General features: G+C 52.5%; 1 protein-coding gene across 1 annotated transcript in view; it reads left to right on the plus strand.

Moving 5' to 3' along the window:
• Positions 1–20,182, plus strand: part of rptor (regulatory associated protein of MTOR, complex 1) — an 82,661-nt gene that overhangs the window by 31,997 nt on the left and 30,482 nt on the right. The window contains 5 exon segments of the mRNA XM_067259846.1: positions 579–725; positions 7,049–7,224; positions 14,281–14,340; positions 19,317–19,417; positions 20,081–20,182. The exon segment at positions 20,081–20,182 is cut by the window's right edge and continues 43 nt beyond it. Of these exon segments, the coding sequence (XP_067115947.1) occupies positions 579–725; positions 7,049–7,224; positions 14,281–14,340; positions 19,317–19,417; positions 20,081–20,182 (586 nt within the window).

Genomic DNA, 20,182 nt, shown 5'->3' on the forward strand with positions numbered 1-20,182 from the left:
ACAACAGACACTCAATCCCGCACGGTGAATCCAAACTCATTCCCCCACCCTGTTTCCTTAAGACACCGCACGGCTTCTGTCGTGCTCGCACGCCCCAACAAAGCACCCACTCCCGATGACACACGGCTCCTGTCTGGCTGGAGGCAGAGTCTCTGCCGAGCCAGTACGCCCCTGGGCCTCACCTCCTCCACCTCCTCCTTTCATCCCGTCGTTCCCCTTAATGATGGCTGGTGCAGAGGCGGCGCGTGGCTGCTGGATGGTTGTTTTAGCGTGGGGGCCCGGGGAGATCAGGGGGAGGCCCTCGGCAGCGTGGCCGCACCCCCGCCGCGCCGTCTCCGCCCTCGTAAACAGACCCGGGGAACGCTCTCCGGTCGCTCCTGCTTTGTGTCTCACACAGCGGGAGGAGAGCGGCGCGTGGAGGGAGAAACTCATTTGCCGTTCTTTACCCCCCCCCCCCCCACCTTTCTATCGCTCTCTCTTCCCTTCACTCTCTCTCTCTCTCTCTCTCTCTCTCTCTCTCTCTCTCTGTCTCTCTCTGTCTCTCTCTTTCTTTCCCTCCCTTCTTTGTCTCTCTCCAGAACTACACCCAGTACATCCCTCTCTCCATATACGACCTGCAGACGTGGATGGGCAGCCCCTCCATCTTCGTGTACGACTGCTCCAACGCCGGCATCATCGTCAAATCCTTCAAGCAGTTCGCCCTGCAGAGGGAGCAGGAGCTGGAGGTGGGTGGGAATCAAGCGCACACACACATATCCACACACATATCCACACACATAATTACACCCCCCACACACACACAATGTGTCATATATACCTAAAAACACGGACGCACACACACACACAGGTATCCCTGCAGTGACACCACAAACTCCAGACATGCAAAGAACGTGCGTTGAATCCCAATATGCAGCTAAACCCTTATGATAACACTGATTCTCCGCCTGATCCCGCCGATTGAACAGGCAGCTGGCGCTAAATGAATTAATGATGGGGTTTTGGTTTGGTCTGAAATCCCTCCATCCTGTCCTCCCACCATCTTTTCATCTTTTCTATATCCCTCTTTTTTTTCTTCCCCCCCCCACCCCGCTCTGTACTGTGTGGCGTCTTGTATGAATTCTTAACGAGGCCGCACCGTCACTCAGTTAAATTATTAATGGAGAAGTTTGAACGGACCACACATGATCTGAGATTCTGGAGAGAGGGGGAGAGAGATGGAGGGAGGATTCATGGAGAAGGAGAGGGAGGGAGAAAAGGAGAGATGGGAGGGGGGGAGGATTTATGGAGAAGGAGCAGAAGAGGGGAAAATAGACGACTGAAGTTGTGATGGATCAGATGACGGCCGACTGGAGAAGCTTGGTTTTTAACAGATTCACTCAGCTCGGTGTCTGTTTGATCTGCACATACCCAGTGAAATGAATGGACAACACTGAAGAGTTTTAAAAAGGAGGAGGGAAACCGATGGATGAATGAAAATCGAGGAGGGGGGGGGTATAGTAGGGAAAAGGGAGAAAAGGGTTGAGTTACAAACCCAGCACTCTCTTTCGGTGTAAAACCCTCAACCGATTCAGCAAGACCTTAAATGCCAACCTGCACTCCTCTCCCCATCTCTCCATCCCTGCCCCCCCCCCCCCCCCCCCCCCCTCTGTGGAACCTCTCCCGGGCCTGACAAGGAATGGACAGATCTCTCGATAGAACGCGCGTGTGTGTGTGTCCACCTCTGACCCGTCTGGGCGAGCCGAAGCAGGGCTCAAACGGAGGGAGGAGAGGAGGAGGAGGAGGAGGAGTAGGGGCAGCCCAGCCGCCCATCAATAACACTTACAGCTGTCAGAGAGACGGGAGGAGAAGGGAAGGGGGGGCAGGGGGGGGGGGGGGGGGGAGTGAAGGCGAAAGGAAAACGTGAAGGAGAGCAGGAGGGGCGACGAGGGAGGGGTAGAGCGGAGGAGATGAAAAGAGGGCAAGACGAAAAGTGTGCAGGAAAGTTGAAGAAGGAGTTGGATTTAAGGACGAGGAGTGAAAGAAAGAGAAAGGGATGGCGAGGAAAGGGAGGGGGGGGGGGGTAATTGAGGGCGATGGCTGCCTTCACGCTGCTAGCAGTGAAAGGGAAGTCATTGACCCTTTGGGTTCACCGAGACCTGTTAGCCACTGTTAGCCTTGGATGTTTGGAGCCGCTGAAAATTCCTGTTAACTCTCTAATCTAGCCTGGTGGCTTAAGGGAAAATCAGCCTCTAACCTATGCTAGCGGTTGATGCTACGCTAACGGGAACAGTGTAGGATCTGGTCTTAATTGCTTTTTGATTTGCCAGTGTCTTTGATTTGCTTCGTCTACTTTAAGTTTCCAGCCCGTCTCTATAGCCTCCTTCCCCCCTCTCTCTTCTACAATCTGTCTATCTCGGTCTCCCATCGTAGCTCTTTCCCGTTTTGGGCAACTCTTGTTTTTCAGCCCCGCTGTACTTAGTGGGTCACAAGCAACACTCTGAAACCATTACTCGGGTCAGAGCACAGGAGCCTTCTAGAAGCAGTTAGGAGCCCCAGTGTTGGAGCAAGCTTGGGTTAGCCCGGGGCCTCCAAGTGGAAGGAATAGGTTAGGTAACATCCGTACTCGGTATAGAACCGGCTGTCAGTTCACCAGGGTTTCCTGTCGCACCCACCTGAACTAGGGCCGGAAGCGAGGCGGAAGGGTGAGGGGAGAGATGGAGCGGGCGGGGGATGAGAGAGTTCCGGAACACTATTTAAAGATGGAGAGAGTCCATGTAGGGAGTGTCCCCCCCCCCCCCCCTCTCTCTTCACCCCCCCCCCACCTCTTCTGCTTTCCCCTCTCTGTCTTTCACGCGTTTGCTCCCTCTCTCTTTCTCTCCATGTTCTCTCTCCGCAGTGTGGGATCGTGCCGAGTGCACGAAACAGGGCGGCCCCTGAAGACGCCCACGCATGCTGCACTTGCCGAGATGCTCGCACACACACACACACTTTCTCTCTCTCACACACATACACACACACACACACACACACACACACACACACATACACACACTGTCATGTTCAGCACAGACACAGTATGCCCTCCTCTTCCACCTCTCTGTCACTGTGCAGGGAGGCACCAGCTTACAGTATGTAGGCTCACACACACACACACACACACACACACACGCACAATGACAGCCCTTATCCCACCAGGGCCACTTTACCAGGAGGAAGGGGGGGGGGGGGCGAGAGAGGGAGTGATGCAGAAGGAACGAGGGTGGGAGAGTGAGTGAGATGTAGAGAGCGAGGCAGATGGAGAGAGGGAGGGAGGGGTGAGTGAGAGGTATAAGGAGGAGGTTTTCCTCCACCCGACAGACAACCGTCAGTCCGTGGGTGTCTGAGTGCTCTATTATGAGCAGTCTGCTTCCTGCTAAATATCTCATAACTTACTGTACACAGTCAGCACGAAGGCTTGGCTGTGTATGTCGTGCGGAAATGAGCGTGTGTGTGTTATTGTGTGTCTCATTCAGGTGTGTGTGTGGGGGGGGGGGGGGGTCCCAGTGCGTAGACTTTATCATTCATGCGGAAATGCCTAGATGAGCAACAAGGTTGAGAGCCCATATGCATAATGTATTTAAGCGAGGTGACACCGTATATTTTCCTTAGCTGTGTCTGTATGTGTCTATTTTGTGTGTGCGTGTGTGTTTTCATATTTATATATAATTTAGTATGCAACTTTTTCCGCATACAAATGAACTGCTGCTCAAAAACTGCTTCAAAAAGTGTGTTGCCGTGTTTGTGTGTCCGTGTGGATTATGTACGTCTCTGTTTGTGTGTGTGTGTGTTTGGACAGACAACACTCCCCCATAGGATTAGTCTTTTAAATTAGTGTCAGTCAAAAAATTCTAAGTAATTAAATTATGTTTTGATATCCCCAGTGTAGGAGCAGAAAACACATTTCATTACAATATGCTAATGTACTAATTACACTGCGAGCTTTGCTTGTATTGGCAGTGACGTCGTATTTGCTGAGAGGATTATTGTGTATCGCCATTTCCCAAATTGGGTTTGCAATGGTATTGTTCCTGCGTGGACTAGACACTATTGTAATGGCAAGCTTAAATATTCATGGCTCTTCATACAATTCCCAGTTTTGTCCTAAAGAGGAGGGTAAAGTCGAGAGAATCTCTTTCCCTGTCTCTCTCGCTCACACTCACTCCCAATTACACCACATCCATATGAAGGCAGCTGTTGCTGGTTTCCGCTTACATGATTTATTCATACGTGTGTACTTAGATTAGAGGAGACATATTGTACAGCACACCACCACAATGAGTCCGCCCCCCCCCCCCCCCCCCCCCCCCTGGGCTGCGTCATTCTCTCCACGTGGGATTGTGTTCTCTGTCGGCAAGCTTGGACCCCCCAAACCCCCATGTTGACCACTGCAGCTTGTCTGTTGTGCGGGAAGTATTTGCTCCATGGCACGCAGCCCTTTGGCGCACAGTGTGAGCGTGGAGTGAGCTGGTGGTGTGTCTCTGACGTCCCCCAGCGCCTGCTGTCTGTCTCCTGCACTGTCGTCAGTATGGAGCCTGTCTGTGTCCTGCACTGTCTTCAGTATGGAGCCTGTCTGTGTCCTGCACTGTCTTCAGTATGGAGCCTGTCTGTGTCCTGCACTGTCTTCAGTATGGAGCCTGTCTGTGTCCTGCACTGTCTTCAGTATGGAGCCTGTCTGTGTCCTGCACTGTCTTCAGTATGGAGCCTGTCTGTGTCCTACACTGTCTTCAGTATGGAGCCTGTCTGTGTCCTGCACTGTCTTCAGTATGGAGCCTGTCTGTGTCCTGCACTGTCTTCAGTATGGAGCCTGTCTGTGTCCTGCACTGTCTTCAGTATGGAGCCTGTCTGTGTCCTGCACTGTCTTCAGTATGGAGCCTGTCTGTGTCCTGCACTGTCGTCAGTATGGAGCCTGTCTGTCCTACACTGTCTTCAGTATGGAGCCTGTCTGTGTCCTGCACTGTCTTCAGTACGGAGCCTGTCTGTGTCCTGCACTGTCTTCAGTATGGAGCCTGTCTGTGTCCTGCACTGTCTTCAGTATGGAGCCTGTCTGTGTCCTGCACTGTCTTCAGTATGGAGCCTGTCTGTGTCCTGCACTGTCTTCAGTATGGAGCCTGTCTGTGTCCTGCACTGTCTTCAGTATGGAGCCTGTCTGTGTCCTGCACTGTCTTCAGTATGGAGCCTGTCTGTGTCCTGCACTGTCTTCAGTATGGAGCCTGTCTGTGTCCTGCACTGTCTTCAGTATGGAGCCTGTCTGTGTCCTGCACTGTCTTCAGTATGGAGCCTGTCTGTCCTACACTGTCTTCAGTATCTCTGTGGGTATCCGAGTCTGTCTGTGGTGTGTCTGTGTATTTACCTAATCCCTGCGGAGGCACAATAATCACCATCTCCTTATAACGGCCTGGCTTCTCTGAGTGTGGGTTTACCCCGGCTTGCATCACACCTTCAGCCTAGCCCAGCTCAGAGGAGCTCGGATGCACAAACCACTCGTGTCAGCTGCAGCATGTGCGCGTAAGAAATATGTCGAAGTATGTGGGTGTGTGCGTGCAAGCAAGCCTTACCGAAACACTTGTGGAATGGGGAACATTTGGTAGATCATACAGGTGTGTGTTCAGTCTACACCCTGCCTTCTCCATCTGAAACCCACCGTGTGTCTGGAGAACTCCTACTGGACTGTACTGGAGTGTGGAGGTCCCAGTGTGGAGGTCCCAGTGTGGAGGTCCCAGTGTGGAGGTCCCAGTGTGGAGGTCCCAGTGTGGAGGTCCAAGTGTGGAGGTCCCAGTGTGGAGGTCCCAGTGTGGAGGTCCCAGTGTGGAGGTCCCAGTGTGGAGGTCCCAGTGTGGAGGTCCCAGTGTGGAGGTCCCAGTGTGGAGGTCCCAGTGTGGAGGTCCCAGTGTGGAGGTGTGAGAAAGGCAGCAGGATTCAGCCCTGACAAGGTTCCCGGCCCAGATCTAATGAAATATGGATCCGCTCACTTCCAGTGGCCTTGAGGCAGGCTGACATTCAACCAGGCCTGTGTGGATCCATACTAGGTGTTTACAGGCATGCCTGGCACACACACACACACACACACACACACACACAAATCTCGACCGCACTTATTAACACTGCACTCCCTGACGGAACTTTTGAAAACACACACACACGCTCTTGACGCATGCCTTGTGAAGGTTCTGGGTGTTCTGGGCATAAATATTAGGGAGTTCGTTATTTCATTGACAAGGAGCAGATAAAAGGTATAGAGTTCATTTCAAGTATGGTATTTGTGTTTGGAATCTGTTGCTGTCAACTCTCAATATGAAGTCCAAAGAGGTTTGGTTGCTTTCGCTTAAAGCACATCTTGATTGTTTAATTTCAAATCCATTGTGGTGGTATACAGAGCCAAAATGATGAAAATTGTGTCAATGTCCAAATACTTATGGACCTAACTGTATTTCTGATTTGATTCGTTCTGAGTTTTGTTTTTGCGGTGTGTCGTGTCTGCCCTCCTCTTCTCTCCCTCTCTCTCTCTAAAGAGAGAAATGCAGTCCATCTCTGTCTAAAGTCCTTTCAGGCAGGTCTCTGATGCCGTCTTCTCTGCTTGCTTTTATTGTGTGGCTGAATCTTCTTCATCTGCCCTCCAGGCCCTGTTTTGTTCCCCTCTGAGGTTCTGTTCCATCTCCTGCCTCTGTTAGTCTGCCTCGATCTGTTTCTCTCATTAAAATCCTCTTTGTCTGTGTGCTCGATTTCAAAGCCCTCACTCCACGCTTCATCTCAGAAACCCTCTTTATCTCTCCACCCTCTCCCTTTCTATCTCTACTCCCCTCCTCTAAAACACTCTTTCTCTCAACACCCCCCCCCCCCTCTTTAATTACCCCCCCCTAACCCAGCCTCTCTATAAACCTTCTCTCTTCTCCCTCCTCCAGGTAGCTGCCATCAATCCTACCCCCGCTCAAACCCCCTTCCTCTCTCTCTAATCCCCCTCCTCTCTCTCTAACCCCCCCCCCCGCCCCCGCCTCCCTCTCTCTATAAACGGTCTCTCTCCTCCGTCCTCCAGGTAGCGGCCATCAACCCTAACCACCCCCTGGCCCAGATGCCCCTGCCGCCCTCCATGAAGAACTGCATCCAGTTGGCGGCCTGCGAGGCCAGCGAGCTCCTGCCCATGAACCCTGACCTCCCCGCCGACCTCTTCACCTCCTGCCTCACCACGCCCATCAAGATCGCCCTGCGCTGGTAAGATGCCAGGAACCTGCTCTCTCTCGCTGTCTCTCCCGCTCTCTCTCTCTCAGGAGCAGGGCTGGAGTGTACATTTATCAGAGGGTAGATCTACAGGAAGGTTGAACACGCTAGATACACACAGAGAGAGAGAGAGAGGGCTTGATTAAAAACCGTGCCACAACCTCATATCGTGCTGTACTCATCTTTCCCCAAAGAGAGCAGACTTCGAAGGGGGCCTTAAAAGGTATTCTGCTTTATCACCTGCTCTGACGCACTTTAGAGATACTGTACCTCACCTCGTAACTCTCCTCGCGTATTGCGTTTCTTTATTTATTTTTCGACGTGAGCTGTTCTAGTGCTGTGTGCGTGTGTGGCAGAGCCAACATGGACTTGCATTCAGAGCAAAGGTGATTGCATCACCTCTTAGTCTGTGTCTTGACTTCACACACAAACACACACTCTCTTACAGTTCATTCTCACACAGAAACTAGATCTGTAAAGGAATATATCGTTGCACAGAAGCCAATGTTGGCCATGTGTCCAGGTCAGTCATACAAGCCCATCTTTATGACTTCTGTGTGGTTTCATGCGTAGAAGGGGGCGTCATCCCAGGAAGTGATTAGGATGAGGGTTGTGGAAGTAAAACAGGTGGAAACCTGTTTTACTTCCGTGTTAGGGGTGTGTTTGCTTCTCGTCTCTGTGTGAGTGGGTGTGTAAGTTTGTGTGTGTGTATGTGTGTGGGTGTGTGTGAGTGTTTAAGGAAGGTGTTTCCTTGTAAGGAAAATCGGTAACCGAAAGAGTGAAATGAGTTTCATATACACAATGGGATTAGGCCATGAGCCCAGATCAATTCAATCTGTTCACTCCATTAAACATACTCCCTCCCTACACCCGAGCATGTCTCTGTCTCTCCCTCCCTCAATCCTTATCCCTCTCTCCCCCCCTCCCTCTCTCCCACCCCGGGGGTGGCTGTGGCTCAGGGGGTAGAGAGGGTCGTCTGTTAATCGCAAGGTTGGCGGTTCGATCCCCGAGTCCTCCTAGGTCATGTGCCGAAGTATCCTTGAGCAAGACTCTGAACCCCAAGTTGCCCGATTGGCAGGCGCCTTGTATGGTAGCTCGCTGCCGTCGGTATGTGTGAGTTAGAGTATGAATGGGTGAATGAGAGGCAAACATTGTAAAGCGCTTTGAGTGCCGCTAAGGTAGAAAAGCGCTATATAAATGCAGTCCATTTACCATTTACCCCCTCTCTCACTTCTCCCTCTCTCCCACCCCCTCTCTCACTTCTCCCTCTCTCCCACCCCCTCTCTCACTTCTCCCTCTCTCCCACCCCCTCTCTCACTTCTCCCTCTCTCCCACCCCCTCTCTCACTTCTCCCTCTCTCCCCCCCTCCCTCTCTTCCACCCCCTCTCTCCCTCCTTCTCCTTCTATCCCTCCCCTTCTCTCCCCCTCCCTCCCTCCCCCCCCCCCTCCCTCCCTCCCTCTCCCCCTGCTATCACACCCTCCTCCAATATGTCACACTTCAGAGGCGTCTCCCCTGGTCTAAAGTGGCCTCCTCCTCCTCCTCAGTTAGACCCGCTGCAAATCTCATTACCAGGCTGCAATTACACTCAAGGATGGCAAACATATGAATATCTGGGCTTCACTGCATAGTCCTTGTTTAAAACATATATTTTTTTTTTTACTTTTGATTTCTTACGAAAAATGAGCACAGTGGAAGAGACAGAGGGCGGATGTGTGGGAAGACTGGAGAGGTAGGCTTGGCCAAGTGTTGTTAACCGAGCGGAGAGAGAGAGCCCATCATCTCTGACATGAGCACTATGGATTTCCCTTCCGCTCCCTCTCAGTATCCTGGCCCTGCTCTGACCTTCAGTTTAATGAGGTCTCTGTTTTACTGCATAAATATTAATGGCTGTCCCTTCAAGGACCGCCGTTTGTAGAAGCGGGTACTCATTGTCTAAACAAACCGGGGAGAGTTGGCGGGAGTGGGAAGCGACCGAGACGTGAGCGCGGAACGTTCTAGGTTCCGGACGTCTGTGTGCTTTTGCTTCGAGGCAAAGTGGCAGTGTTCGATTCACGACACATTTGCTTTGTATCTGACACTTCCCACTCAATACTTCTTTCTTTTCTTTTTTTATGTCCACTGCAAAGTCATAAAACTAGGAACATACAGTACTACAATTCCCTACTGTCATTGTCTTGCTCAAGCTAGGACATTGTGTTTATTGTTGGCGAAGGGTGTAAGGGGACTTGTAGTTTTTCTCGCCTGACTTGTCCTTGTTAACTTTTCACACATGCACTTTACTGTTCTGGAGTTCAGTGACAGATGGTGTCTCTTTCAGATCAGGAACGAAGTGCTTGAACTGGTGTTGCACGTGCACACACACACACCAGCACACGCACACACACCAACACACGCACACACTACACAAGCATCCTATTTCTATCAAAGGTGCAGTATAATGTGCGCTTCAATGTACCTGGTTTGTGTGAAGGTAAAAGGATACTGGAGCCATTTTCTCTTCTTTGTCGTTGCCATACGTCCGTGCTTTTAGAATGTCCTTCTATAGACACTCCGTGGGGCATTATCACCATTAGGGAAGAGGAATGCCTGACTCATATAGGAACAAAGCATTGATCATCATCCAGATCCTGTAGCAGCCCTTAACATCCCCTAAAACGGAACCATGACGGATGGAATTTCAAGTCGGTTTTTGTTTTGAAACCACAGTGCGATTACTATTATTTTTTTAACCTTTTTTTTCTTCTATCGTTGATATGGAAGAAAGTGCACCCTCCCTCACCCCTCTATTGTTTGCCCCCCCCACACCGCTCCCCTTATTTTCCCATCTCTCCCTCTCTCTACCACATCATGCTAAAAGAGCCATAAGGGCTGTCTTGTCCTTAATTGCATTCGGCCTCACGGTGAGAAATGGAGAGGATGAAAAAGTGTGTGGGGGGGGGGGGGGGGGGGCATGCGATGAGGGCTCACTGAGGCATGACGGCTCACCTCAGCTCTGAACAAGACGCTGCAAGGAAAAGGGGGGGAGAGGGGGAAGAGAGGGGTGGAGTGAGAGGAGAGGTGCGTGGGGAGGGGAGAGAGACACCGAGCGAGCGAGCAGCGGTACTAAAAAATCATTACTGATGGAGCACTTTCTTCAAGGGATTTCCCCAACATGGATGGGGGATGGAGGGATGGAGAGAGGAGGAGGAGAGAGGGGGTATGAACATGAGAAAGCCAAGAAGGGAGGAACAGGAGGGATTGGGGATGAGGAGTGGGAGCGAGGGAGAGATATGGGACCCGAAGTGCTTATGAGGTTGTTATGAAGCCAAACATGGCCACAAGTGGCTGGCAGGCAGGCAAGGAGCTCTGCTGAATGTTTTAAAGGAAGCAGGAAGACTTCCTCCCATCTCCTCTGCGCTGCACAGCCACTGTGGACGCTCTGTCTTCCAATTCCACTTGGGCAGGTACGTGTGGGGGTGTGGGTGTGGGTGCGTGCGTGACGTTGGCTTCCCTCCAATCCCGGACTTGGAAAGTCTCCCAAGCCCTCCTCGAGGAGGCTCTCATTATCTATGTGTGCGCACATTTTACACCTTCAAAAGGAAAAACACTGATCAATTCTTAATGGGCATGCGTCAGCAAGAGGCGGCAGCGTCAAGTCTGCCATCCCTCTCATTTAGCCAGCCTCCCCTGACAGTTGGAACCGCCTCACGCTCCACTTAAACACACACTGCCTGCCCTCACATCTACTGCATGTGGAAGGGGAAGGAGAGAGCCATTTTCTGTGTGTGTCTCTCTCACGCATGCTCTCTCTCTCTCTCTCGCCCTCTCTCGCTTTCTCTCACTCTCGCTTGCTCTCGCTCTCTTGCGCTTTCTCACACTCTCGCGCTCTCTCTCTCTCACTCGCTCTCTCACGCTCGCTCTCGCACGCTCTCTCACGCTCTCTCACGCTCTCTCGCTCTCTCTCTCGCTCTCTCTCTCTCTCTCTATCACTCTCTCTCAGATACACACACTAGGCTACACCACACACACATCTTCTTTGTCTCCCGGTATTCTTTGGTTAGCCATTAATATATATTGACCTATGACTATTTGACACCTTTGATTGGCTGTGAGGAATTGACTGTCATATCTCATGATGTTTGATGTATATGGTTTCAAAAAGGTATTACCACCTTCCTCTGGAGAGCCACCATCAAGAATACGGAATCTATCTCAGTCTCCATGGCAACTCTGGACACTCAAGCATATCCTGATATCCCTCCATGTTACAATAGCAAAACGATACCAAAAACGATAGGCCGACTGGAGTCATGACCTGTTCATCATGCTAGGATCCATATGCTGCAAAGTCACATCTCACAGGGAACAGGAAACGCTAACAAATTCCAACTCTCCTCACCCACACTCCTCAACAACGTTCCCATAATGCAGTGGTTCTCAACCCTGGTTCTCGAATGGTCGTTACCGGGCTTCTACAGAGCTTGATAACGAGCCATTCATTTGAATCAGGTGTGTTGGAGCCAAGAAACATCTAAAACATGCAGGGCAGGGAGTCCCTGAGGACCAGGGTTGAGAACCACTGCCATAATGCATTGCCACTGACGTTCTAACACAGGCCCCACGTTCAGACGCCATGCCCGGCAGTGACAATGATAACAGTGACTGGAATGTCATACGTTCCAAAGGATATGACACGGGGGTCCTCGTCCGCACGTCATGTTGCTTAGCCCTGAGGGGACACCTGGTGGGGGCAGACCCCGGGTCCTGTCACCCCCCCCTGTCACCCCCCCCTGTCACCTCCAGCACACACAAGCTCATCTCCATCCACCCACTTGGTGTCATCCTGCCCTGTCATATCCCCCCAGGACGGCTAATGAAGGTGGCAGGAAGGGCTCCTGGGCTTGGCTGAGGAAGTGACTCCCAGCAGTCAGGGGGGGTGGGGGGCGGGGGGGGGTACAGACAGGCAGGGAAGAGAGAGGTGGAGATGATGAAGCCGTCATCTCGGGAGGGCTGATCAGAGCGGTAATGAGCTGGAGCCAGACGGCAGGCTCCGTGGAGACCGGGCCCAGACGCTGTGCTCCCCCTCCTCCGTTCCTCCTCCCTCTCAACTCCTCCTCCTCTGTTTGTCCTCTGTTCCTTCTCTCTCTCCTCCTCCTCCTCCTCCACAAAGAGGAAGAAGAGGAGGAAGAAGAGGAGGAAGAAGAGGAGGAAGAAGAGGAGGAAGAAGAGGAGGAGGAGAGGGGCCCTGGATTTGGGTTTTCTCTCTCACACTCTGACACACTGTCTTTCTTCCTGTGCCTCTTTTCTCTCCTACCTCTCCCCCTACCTCTGCCTCTCCCCTATCTACAACTATATATCTATATGCATCCATCCATGTCTCTCTTTTCTACAGTTTTCTGTTCTTTCACTTCCCCGCTCCCTCTCTTTCTTCCTGAGTTGTTCTTGGATCAAAGTCTCTTACACTCCCTCGTGGGTTTTCCGGGATCCCCCCCCTCCCTCCCTCCCTCCCTCCCTCCCTCCCTCCCTCCCCCCCTCCCTCCCTCCCTCCCTCCCTCCCTCCCTCCCTCCCTCCCTCCCTCCCTCCCTCCCTCCCTCCCTCCCTCCCTCCCTCCCTCCCTCCCCCCCTCCCTCCCTCCCTCCCTCCCTCCCTCCCTCCCTCCCTCCCTCCCTCCCTCCCTCCCTCCCTCCCCTCCCTCCCCTCCCTCCTCCTCGTCCCTGGTGAAAGCCCTCTCTCTCTCTGCCCTGCTTCGGGGGAAGTGGGTCTCCCAGAGAGGAGCTCCGCGGCTGGTTCCGAGCGCCTCGTGTCCCCGGAGGAACGCTCCGTGTTTGTCTTTGTAGCGACTGCTGCAGGATTCTACCCCCTGTCTATCCATCTGTCTTTCCGCGTATCTATGCGTCGCTCTGTGTCTCTCACACACGCACACGCACACGAGTGTTTGCTTAGATTTCAGAAGGGGACACTCGATCTCAGCGCTGATTGTGTGGCACAACACTCACACACTCTCATTTAAATACTTTCCCCACTTTGATCTCGCATGTTGACAATCTGACAAACAGACGCAGCGGGATATTTCTGTGTACTGCAGAAGCTTTTTATCTCAATTTCATTCTTTGTTTTATATATCTGTCTCTCGCTCACTCTGTCTCACACACACGCACACCTGTGTTGATGCACGTGGATCTTGTAACCCCCCCTCCATCACACACACACACACACCCTGCTATTCTATGCAGCTGGTTTACCTGCCGGATTCACCCAGGCACAAAGATTCCTCCATTTCACACAGTCACCATAGCTGTCCTGCACCAGCCCATGTCAGACCTTCCTCCAGTCACCATAGCTGTCCTGCACCAGCCCATGTCAGACCTTCCTCCAGTCACCATGGCTGTCCTGCACCAGCCCATGTCAGACCTTCCTCCAGTCACCATGGCTGTCCTGCACCAGCCCATGTCAGACCTTCCTCCAGTCACCATGGCTGTCCTGCACCAGCCCATGTCAGACCTTCCTCCAGTCACCATGGCTGTCCTGCACCAGCCCATGTCAGACCTTCCTCCAGTCACCATGGCTGTCCTGCACCAGCCCATGTCAGACCTTCCTCCAGTCACCATGGCTGTCCTGCACCAGCCCATGTCAGACCTTCCTCCAGTCACCATGGCTGTCCTGCACCAGCCCATGTCAGACCTTCCTCCAGTCACCATGGCTGTCCTGCACCAGCCCATGTCAGACCTTCCTCCGCCCTACTTCAGCTTCACTTCATGAATGTGGCTTTAGTAAATCCAGACCATCCTCTTGACTCTGAACACCAGTACTGAACTGTTTCTATAAGCGCTATTTGTACTTCACTTTGTACTTCACCACTAACATCCAGTTAATGGTGATTACCTGTTTCAATGTTTTTATTTTTATTTTTAATCAAAACATTTGTTCATCACCTTTGCATCACCTTACTTTTATAAAGGGAATGTGAATATCATTACGGTATAACGTTGAATGTGTATCTCACAATTTGCCAGTCAACACTTGTTTTGGCTGTTTGCTGACACGGTTCTTTGTGTGTGTGTGTCCCTAGGTTCTGCATGCAGAAGAGTGCCAAGCTGGTGCCAGGAGTCACGCTAGACCTGATAGAGAAGTACGGAGCACCCGACCTCCCTGCAGCCTCCTCAAACCACTCCTCACCTCGCTCTCTCCCCGACTCTCACTGTCTCACACACTCTCACTTCTTTCTCACCCTCTCTCTCTCTCCCCCCCTCTCTCTCTCTCCCTATCACTCTCTCTCCCTATCACCCTCTCCCCTCTCCCCCCGCCCCCTCTCTCTCCCAGCCCCCTCACGCTCTCTCTATCATATTTTTGTATTATTTCTCCAGCAGTATATTATCCCTCTGTTTTCACCCCCTCAGCTTGTGCAGTGTAGTTTGGCAGATTTAAAGCCGGTACTTTTCTTCAATAAGGCTCTCATTTCTTTTTCCGGGGTGGGAGAGTGTCTCTGCCTCTCAGGCGCTACGGAGATTGATATGTGCTCCTGATGCCGACGTCTCATCCAGATACTTTATTATTTTTGTTGGGTTCTCCCCCCGAACGTTTAAGGCGTTTTTAGTGTGCAGGGGGTGTGGGGTGGGTGTGAATAATCCAGACATAGTAAGTCTGGAGGAGAGACGTTCGGGCACGAAAAGTAAGTGAAGGGAACTATTACCGCGCTTTGTGGAAGTGGGTAATGGTGTTCTCTGCTGAGTGACTGCTCTCTCGGTGGGGGGGGGGGGGGGGGGGGTGCTTTCCTCACAGCTTTTGAATGGTGGTGTTTCCGTCACGGCCTCGGCGCTCGTGACCTTTACCCTGAGACGTTCACACCCGCCGGCTTTGGCTGCTCTCCTCTTTACGTGGATCAAACACGCCGACATGTACACGCACACGCGCACGCACACACGTGGGAACACACACAGATTATCCACGATTCGAGCCCGTCACTCTCAAGAGGCTAATTAGAAAGTTGACTTGAGCGCTAGCAGGGTCTGAAGGCGCTGTGTGTATCTGTGTGTGGGTGTATCATTGTGTGTGTGTGTGTGTGTGTGTGTGCGCGTGCACACTGTTCACCTCCACCACAACCTGGAGCAACAGTCCCAACAGACATGACTCTTACCAGAGAGGAGGGGGGGTGAGTCTTTGAACTGTCACACCATCTTCTTATCTCCCCATCTCTCCCCCTCTCTCTAGTACCCCCCCCCCCCTCTCTCTCTCTCTCTCTCTCTCTCTTCCCTCCCCCTCTCTCTCTCCCTGTCTCTCTCTCATGCATCCTTTAACCATCACGGGCCAGGCTTTGACAAGTCTGATTCTGTCATGACCAGGACATGATACAGAAAAGAACTTGTTTCGGAAAGTATTTTCGGGAAGTTATTTTTGAGCTTTTTTTTTTTCCCCCAAATTAGTTTTAGCCATTCGAATGAGACTGAACCCCACAGGTGACATGGCCTTTGTGTGGCGTCACCATACATCTTCAATCAGAAACTCGTGTCTGTGAAAGTCTGAAAGTTCACCACTCTGAAGAACCTTCTTCTCTTTCGATTCTTGATTATTTATTTGCCGTCAACCTCCGGACAAGATCCGGATAAGATCTTGTCCGTAACCCAGCTCAAACCTGGTGTGCTGTCCACTTCAAACACACTCACCCTGCCAGTCCCGCATACCAATAGGAGGCGGGGGGGAGGGAGGGGAGGTAGGGAAATGGGGGGGGGGGAATTGAGAAGTTGAGCAAAGAGATGAGATGTTCGCGTCGGGCAGAACCATGCGAAATGGAGGAACACAAATCAGAAATGACTTCTCTTTTCTTCATTTGTTTTTCATGGTTCGGGAGTGAGCGCGGCCGTGCTATCAACTTCTCAATTCCCTGCTCCCTTTTCCTGCCCCCCACCCCTACCACCACCAGCTCGGGCGCGCGCTCTGGCCGTGTCTTCTCAGAGCCGCCGTGTCTTCTCGGAGCCGACGCGGGGAGGAAGAGCCGCCGTGCCGATACACGCCCGAGCTGGCTGCAGCACAACAGGGCCGCGGCCCCTCACGCCGTGTCGAGACGCCGTCTTGTCGGCGTTCTGTGGTTTGTTTGGGGGGGGGGGGGGGGGAGGAGGGGTGATGGGTACAGATCAGTGTTGGAGCATTTCACTGCAGATCAAGAGGTTGCAGGTTCACATCCCCTCCCTCCCTGTATGTTGCTTTTGGACTAAAGCCTATGCTAAATGAATGCATTACAATGTTGAGTGACCACTCATGTATCTGATCCGACCGTGCAGACGATTGTCGTGTTAGGATTAAGAGTGGTGAGAGGGGATTCAGTACGGTACATGACTCGAAGGTGTCATCACACACACATCAGTGTGTGTGTGGTGTCTGCCTGAAACAGCAGGACTCCGGGAGCTGGCATTTGCCTCACGCTACTTCAGCGGCAGGAGTGTGTGCGTGCGTGTGTGTGTGTGTGTGTGTGTGTGTGTGACTCAACTCAACACATGGCCGTGACTCCCTAGTTAACAACTTGGAATGGGCAACTGGCTGGGGAAGCGAACCCTGCGAGGACTTCTCACTGCGTCAAGGACACACAGGCATGCAAGACGACCCAGACACAGTCCTGCTGGTCCAGGCCCCCCCGAACCAAATGTTACCTCTCAAACCGGTTTGACACCTGCTGTAGGAGAGAGCACGGGGGGATAGGAGTGGGACGGTCCGTCGACATTCAGCCGACAGTAGCGCTGCGTGACTCCTTATTGACTGTTCAGCCCTCCTCCTGGCTCTCCCTCCCACACACGCCCACACACGCTCACACACGCTCACACACGCTCACACACAGAGAAGCCACGTGGACTGGGCCGCGTACACTTACACGACACACAAACGCGCGCGCACACACACTTGCGAATCGCGCTGTGACTCATACTCTTTCCGTGAAAACGGGCTCAATGCGCGCGCACACACACACGGCAGCCTTTAGTTCCTGGTCCGTCCCTCCGCTCGTCCACTTCGTCCGTCTCTCCCGGGGCGTCTCTCCCGCTCTCTCTTCTCACCTCTCTCCTGTCTGGTTTGCACCTCTTAATGGCTTGGGGGGGGGGGGGAGTGTGAAACCCCCCCCCCCCCCCCCCGGCACATGAACCAAGGCACGCTGACACGTGCCTTAGACCACCTGACCAACACCCCACCCCCCCGCCTCGTCTGAGCTGCACGTTTCTCAGAACACACGCTTCCGTGGCTTGTCGGAGGGGGCAGAAGGTTTGGAGGGTGTGTCCGTTTACGCACCAACTGTGTGTTTCTTCCCTCCCAAAAATTGGGGGACGGGGGACGGGGGGGGACAGATTTGCCTTTTTCCAAGAGTGGATACTGAAACCTGCACCCCTGAGCTTAACTGGCAAGGAACCCCCAGTACTTCCCAGTGACATGCACTCCCAGTGTACACAACTACACACACTCTTGGAATGTGTGTGTGTGTGTGTCGGAACCGCGGCGGCTGTGGGGAGGGCCCGGGGGACAGGCAGGAGTGTGTGAGCTGGTTTAGAGTGAGAGGTCTGAACACAGGGGAGTGAGGGATGGCCACACTGTGATGCTCTGACTTTCTGCTCTTTCACATGAGCAATGACTTGTTGGTTCACTGCTGCCCCTTGGGTTTGTGTGTCGGTGTGTGTGGGTGGGGGGTGTGTGGGTGTCTCAATCTTACCATTCCATTGACCAGGGAATGAATTTCTGGTTGTAATGTCATCCGGCCCTTGTATGGTCCACTGGGGGGCCATAAAGCAAGATGGCGGTGGGTGGTAGCCAGGTCAACACTCATCATCATCACCATCATCATCACTGCCTCCAGACAGGCCCTCTATTGATCTGCCTCACACTCACACACACTGGACACCATGTATGGGCTTTAACCCCAGTTACCTTTTGTCCTGTTCTGTCCCTGCAGTGCTAGGATGTATGGGTATGGTTAGCCTAGCGGTTAGCCCAGCCTCCCACCCTCTCCTCCCCCTGCAGTGCTAGGATGTATGGGTATGGTTAGCCTAGCGGTTAGCCCAGCCTCCCACCCTCTCCTCCCCCTGCAGTGCTAGGATGTATGGGTATGGTTAGCCTAGCGGTTAGCCCAGCCTCCCACCCTCTCCTCCCCCTGCAGTGCTAGGATGTATGGGTATGGTTAGCCTAGCGGTTAGCCCAGCCTCCCACCCTCTCCTCCCCCTGCAGTGCTAGGATGTATGGGTATGGTTAGCCTAGCGGTTAGCCCAGCCTCCCACCCTCTCCTCCCCCTGCAGTGCTAGGATGTATGGGTATGGTTAGCCTAGCGGTTAGCCCAGCCTCCCACCCTCTCCTCCCCCTGCAGTGCTAGGATGTATGGGTATGGTTAGCCTAGCGGTTAGCCCAGCCTCCCACCCTCTCCTCCCCCTGCAGTGCTAGGATGTATGGGTATGGTTAGCCTAGCGGTTAGCCCAGCCTCCCACCCTCTCCTCCCCCTGAAGTGCTAGGATGTATGGGTATGGTTAGCCTAGCGGCTAGCTGCCCACCCTCTCCTCCCCTGCAGAGCTCTGTGTTCATTAAAAGGCAGAGGATCAGGGCTGGCAAAAGCAATATCCTTTGTGTCGCCATGGTGATTACCATTGTATATCTCTTTATATTGTCCTTCTGAAAATCTCTAATCTTACTCCCTCGATATGCTCACGACTCATATTCTCTGAGACCCGGTGTGTGGGGACCCATTGTATTCCCTGCTGATCACAGTGTATATTTTTATTGTGACCGTGTAGCAATATGTGTGTGTGTGTGGGGAATTAATATATATATGTGTGTGTGTGTGTGTGTGTGTGGGGGGGGGGAATTAATATATATATGTGTGTGTGTGGGGGGGGGGGGAATTAATATATATATGGAGTCAGTTGGCTGAGCGGTGAGGGAATCGGGCTAGTAATCCGAAGGTTGCCAGTTCGATTCCCGGTCATGCCAACTGACGTTGTGTCCTTGGGCAAGGCACTTCACCCTGCTTGCCTCGGGGGGAATGTCCCTGTACTTACTGTAAGTCGCTCTGGATAAGAGCGTCTGCTAAATGACTAAATGTAAAAAATGTAAATGTAAATATATATGTGTGTGTGTGTCATCCAGAATACCAGGCAGGCTGAACGATAGGCGTACACCACTGGGAGAGCTCAACTGGATCTTCACAGCTATCACTGACACTATAGCCTGGAACGTACTGCCCAGAGGTGAGCACACACACACACACACCTTCAGGCCTGTATTTTGGGGCGTACTTGTACAATTGGTACATGGATACCCTCACTCTATTTATCTTCCACACACACACACACACACACACACACACACACACACACCCACACACACTCCCAGGAGACGGAGCGGGCTAAAGTCGTGATGTGACAACAGTGATGGCTATATAAGCCCTCAAACCCTCCCAGCTCTGTTAATGAATCAGCTCCCATCAGAGGGAATCCTTGTAATGAAGGCATGGCTCTGCTAATCCACACCTACTTACACAAACACACTCGATACACACACACACACTTCCTATTGGATCTTACACTTGGCTTTCACACACACACATCTCTTAATGGATCTTATACTTGGCTCTCACACACACACACACACACACACACATTCTTATCATAGGAGGGGATTGACCTGGGTGCATCCTGGCCCCATTAAGCTGATTTAGTGGCTGTATTAATGAGATGAGATGAGATGTCTTCAGTGCCCAGGCCCAGCACACACACCTGTCTGTCAGGATTCAATAAACACTCACTCTCTCTCTCTCTCTCTCCCCCTCGAACACACCCTGGCTTTCTCTTCCTCATTAATCTCCTCCTCTCTGACATCTCTCTCTCTCCCTCCCCCCCTCCCCCCCCCAGACCTCTTCCAGAAGCTCTTCCGTCAGGACCTGCTGGTTGCCAGTTTGTTCCGGAACTTCCTATTGGCGGAGAGGATAATGAGGTCGTACAACTGCACCCCCG

Source organism: Osmerus mordax, chromosome 21 (assembly GCF_038355195.1).
Source record: "Osmerus mordax isolate fOsmMor3 chromosome 21, fOsmMor3.pri, whole genome shotgun sequence".
NCBI lineage: Eukaryota > Metazoa > Chordata > Actinopteri > Osmeriformes > Osmeridae > Osmerus > Osmerus mordax.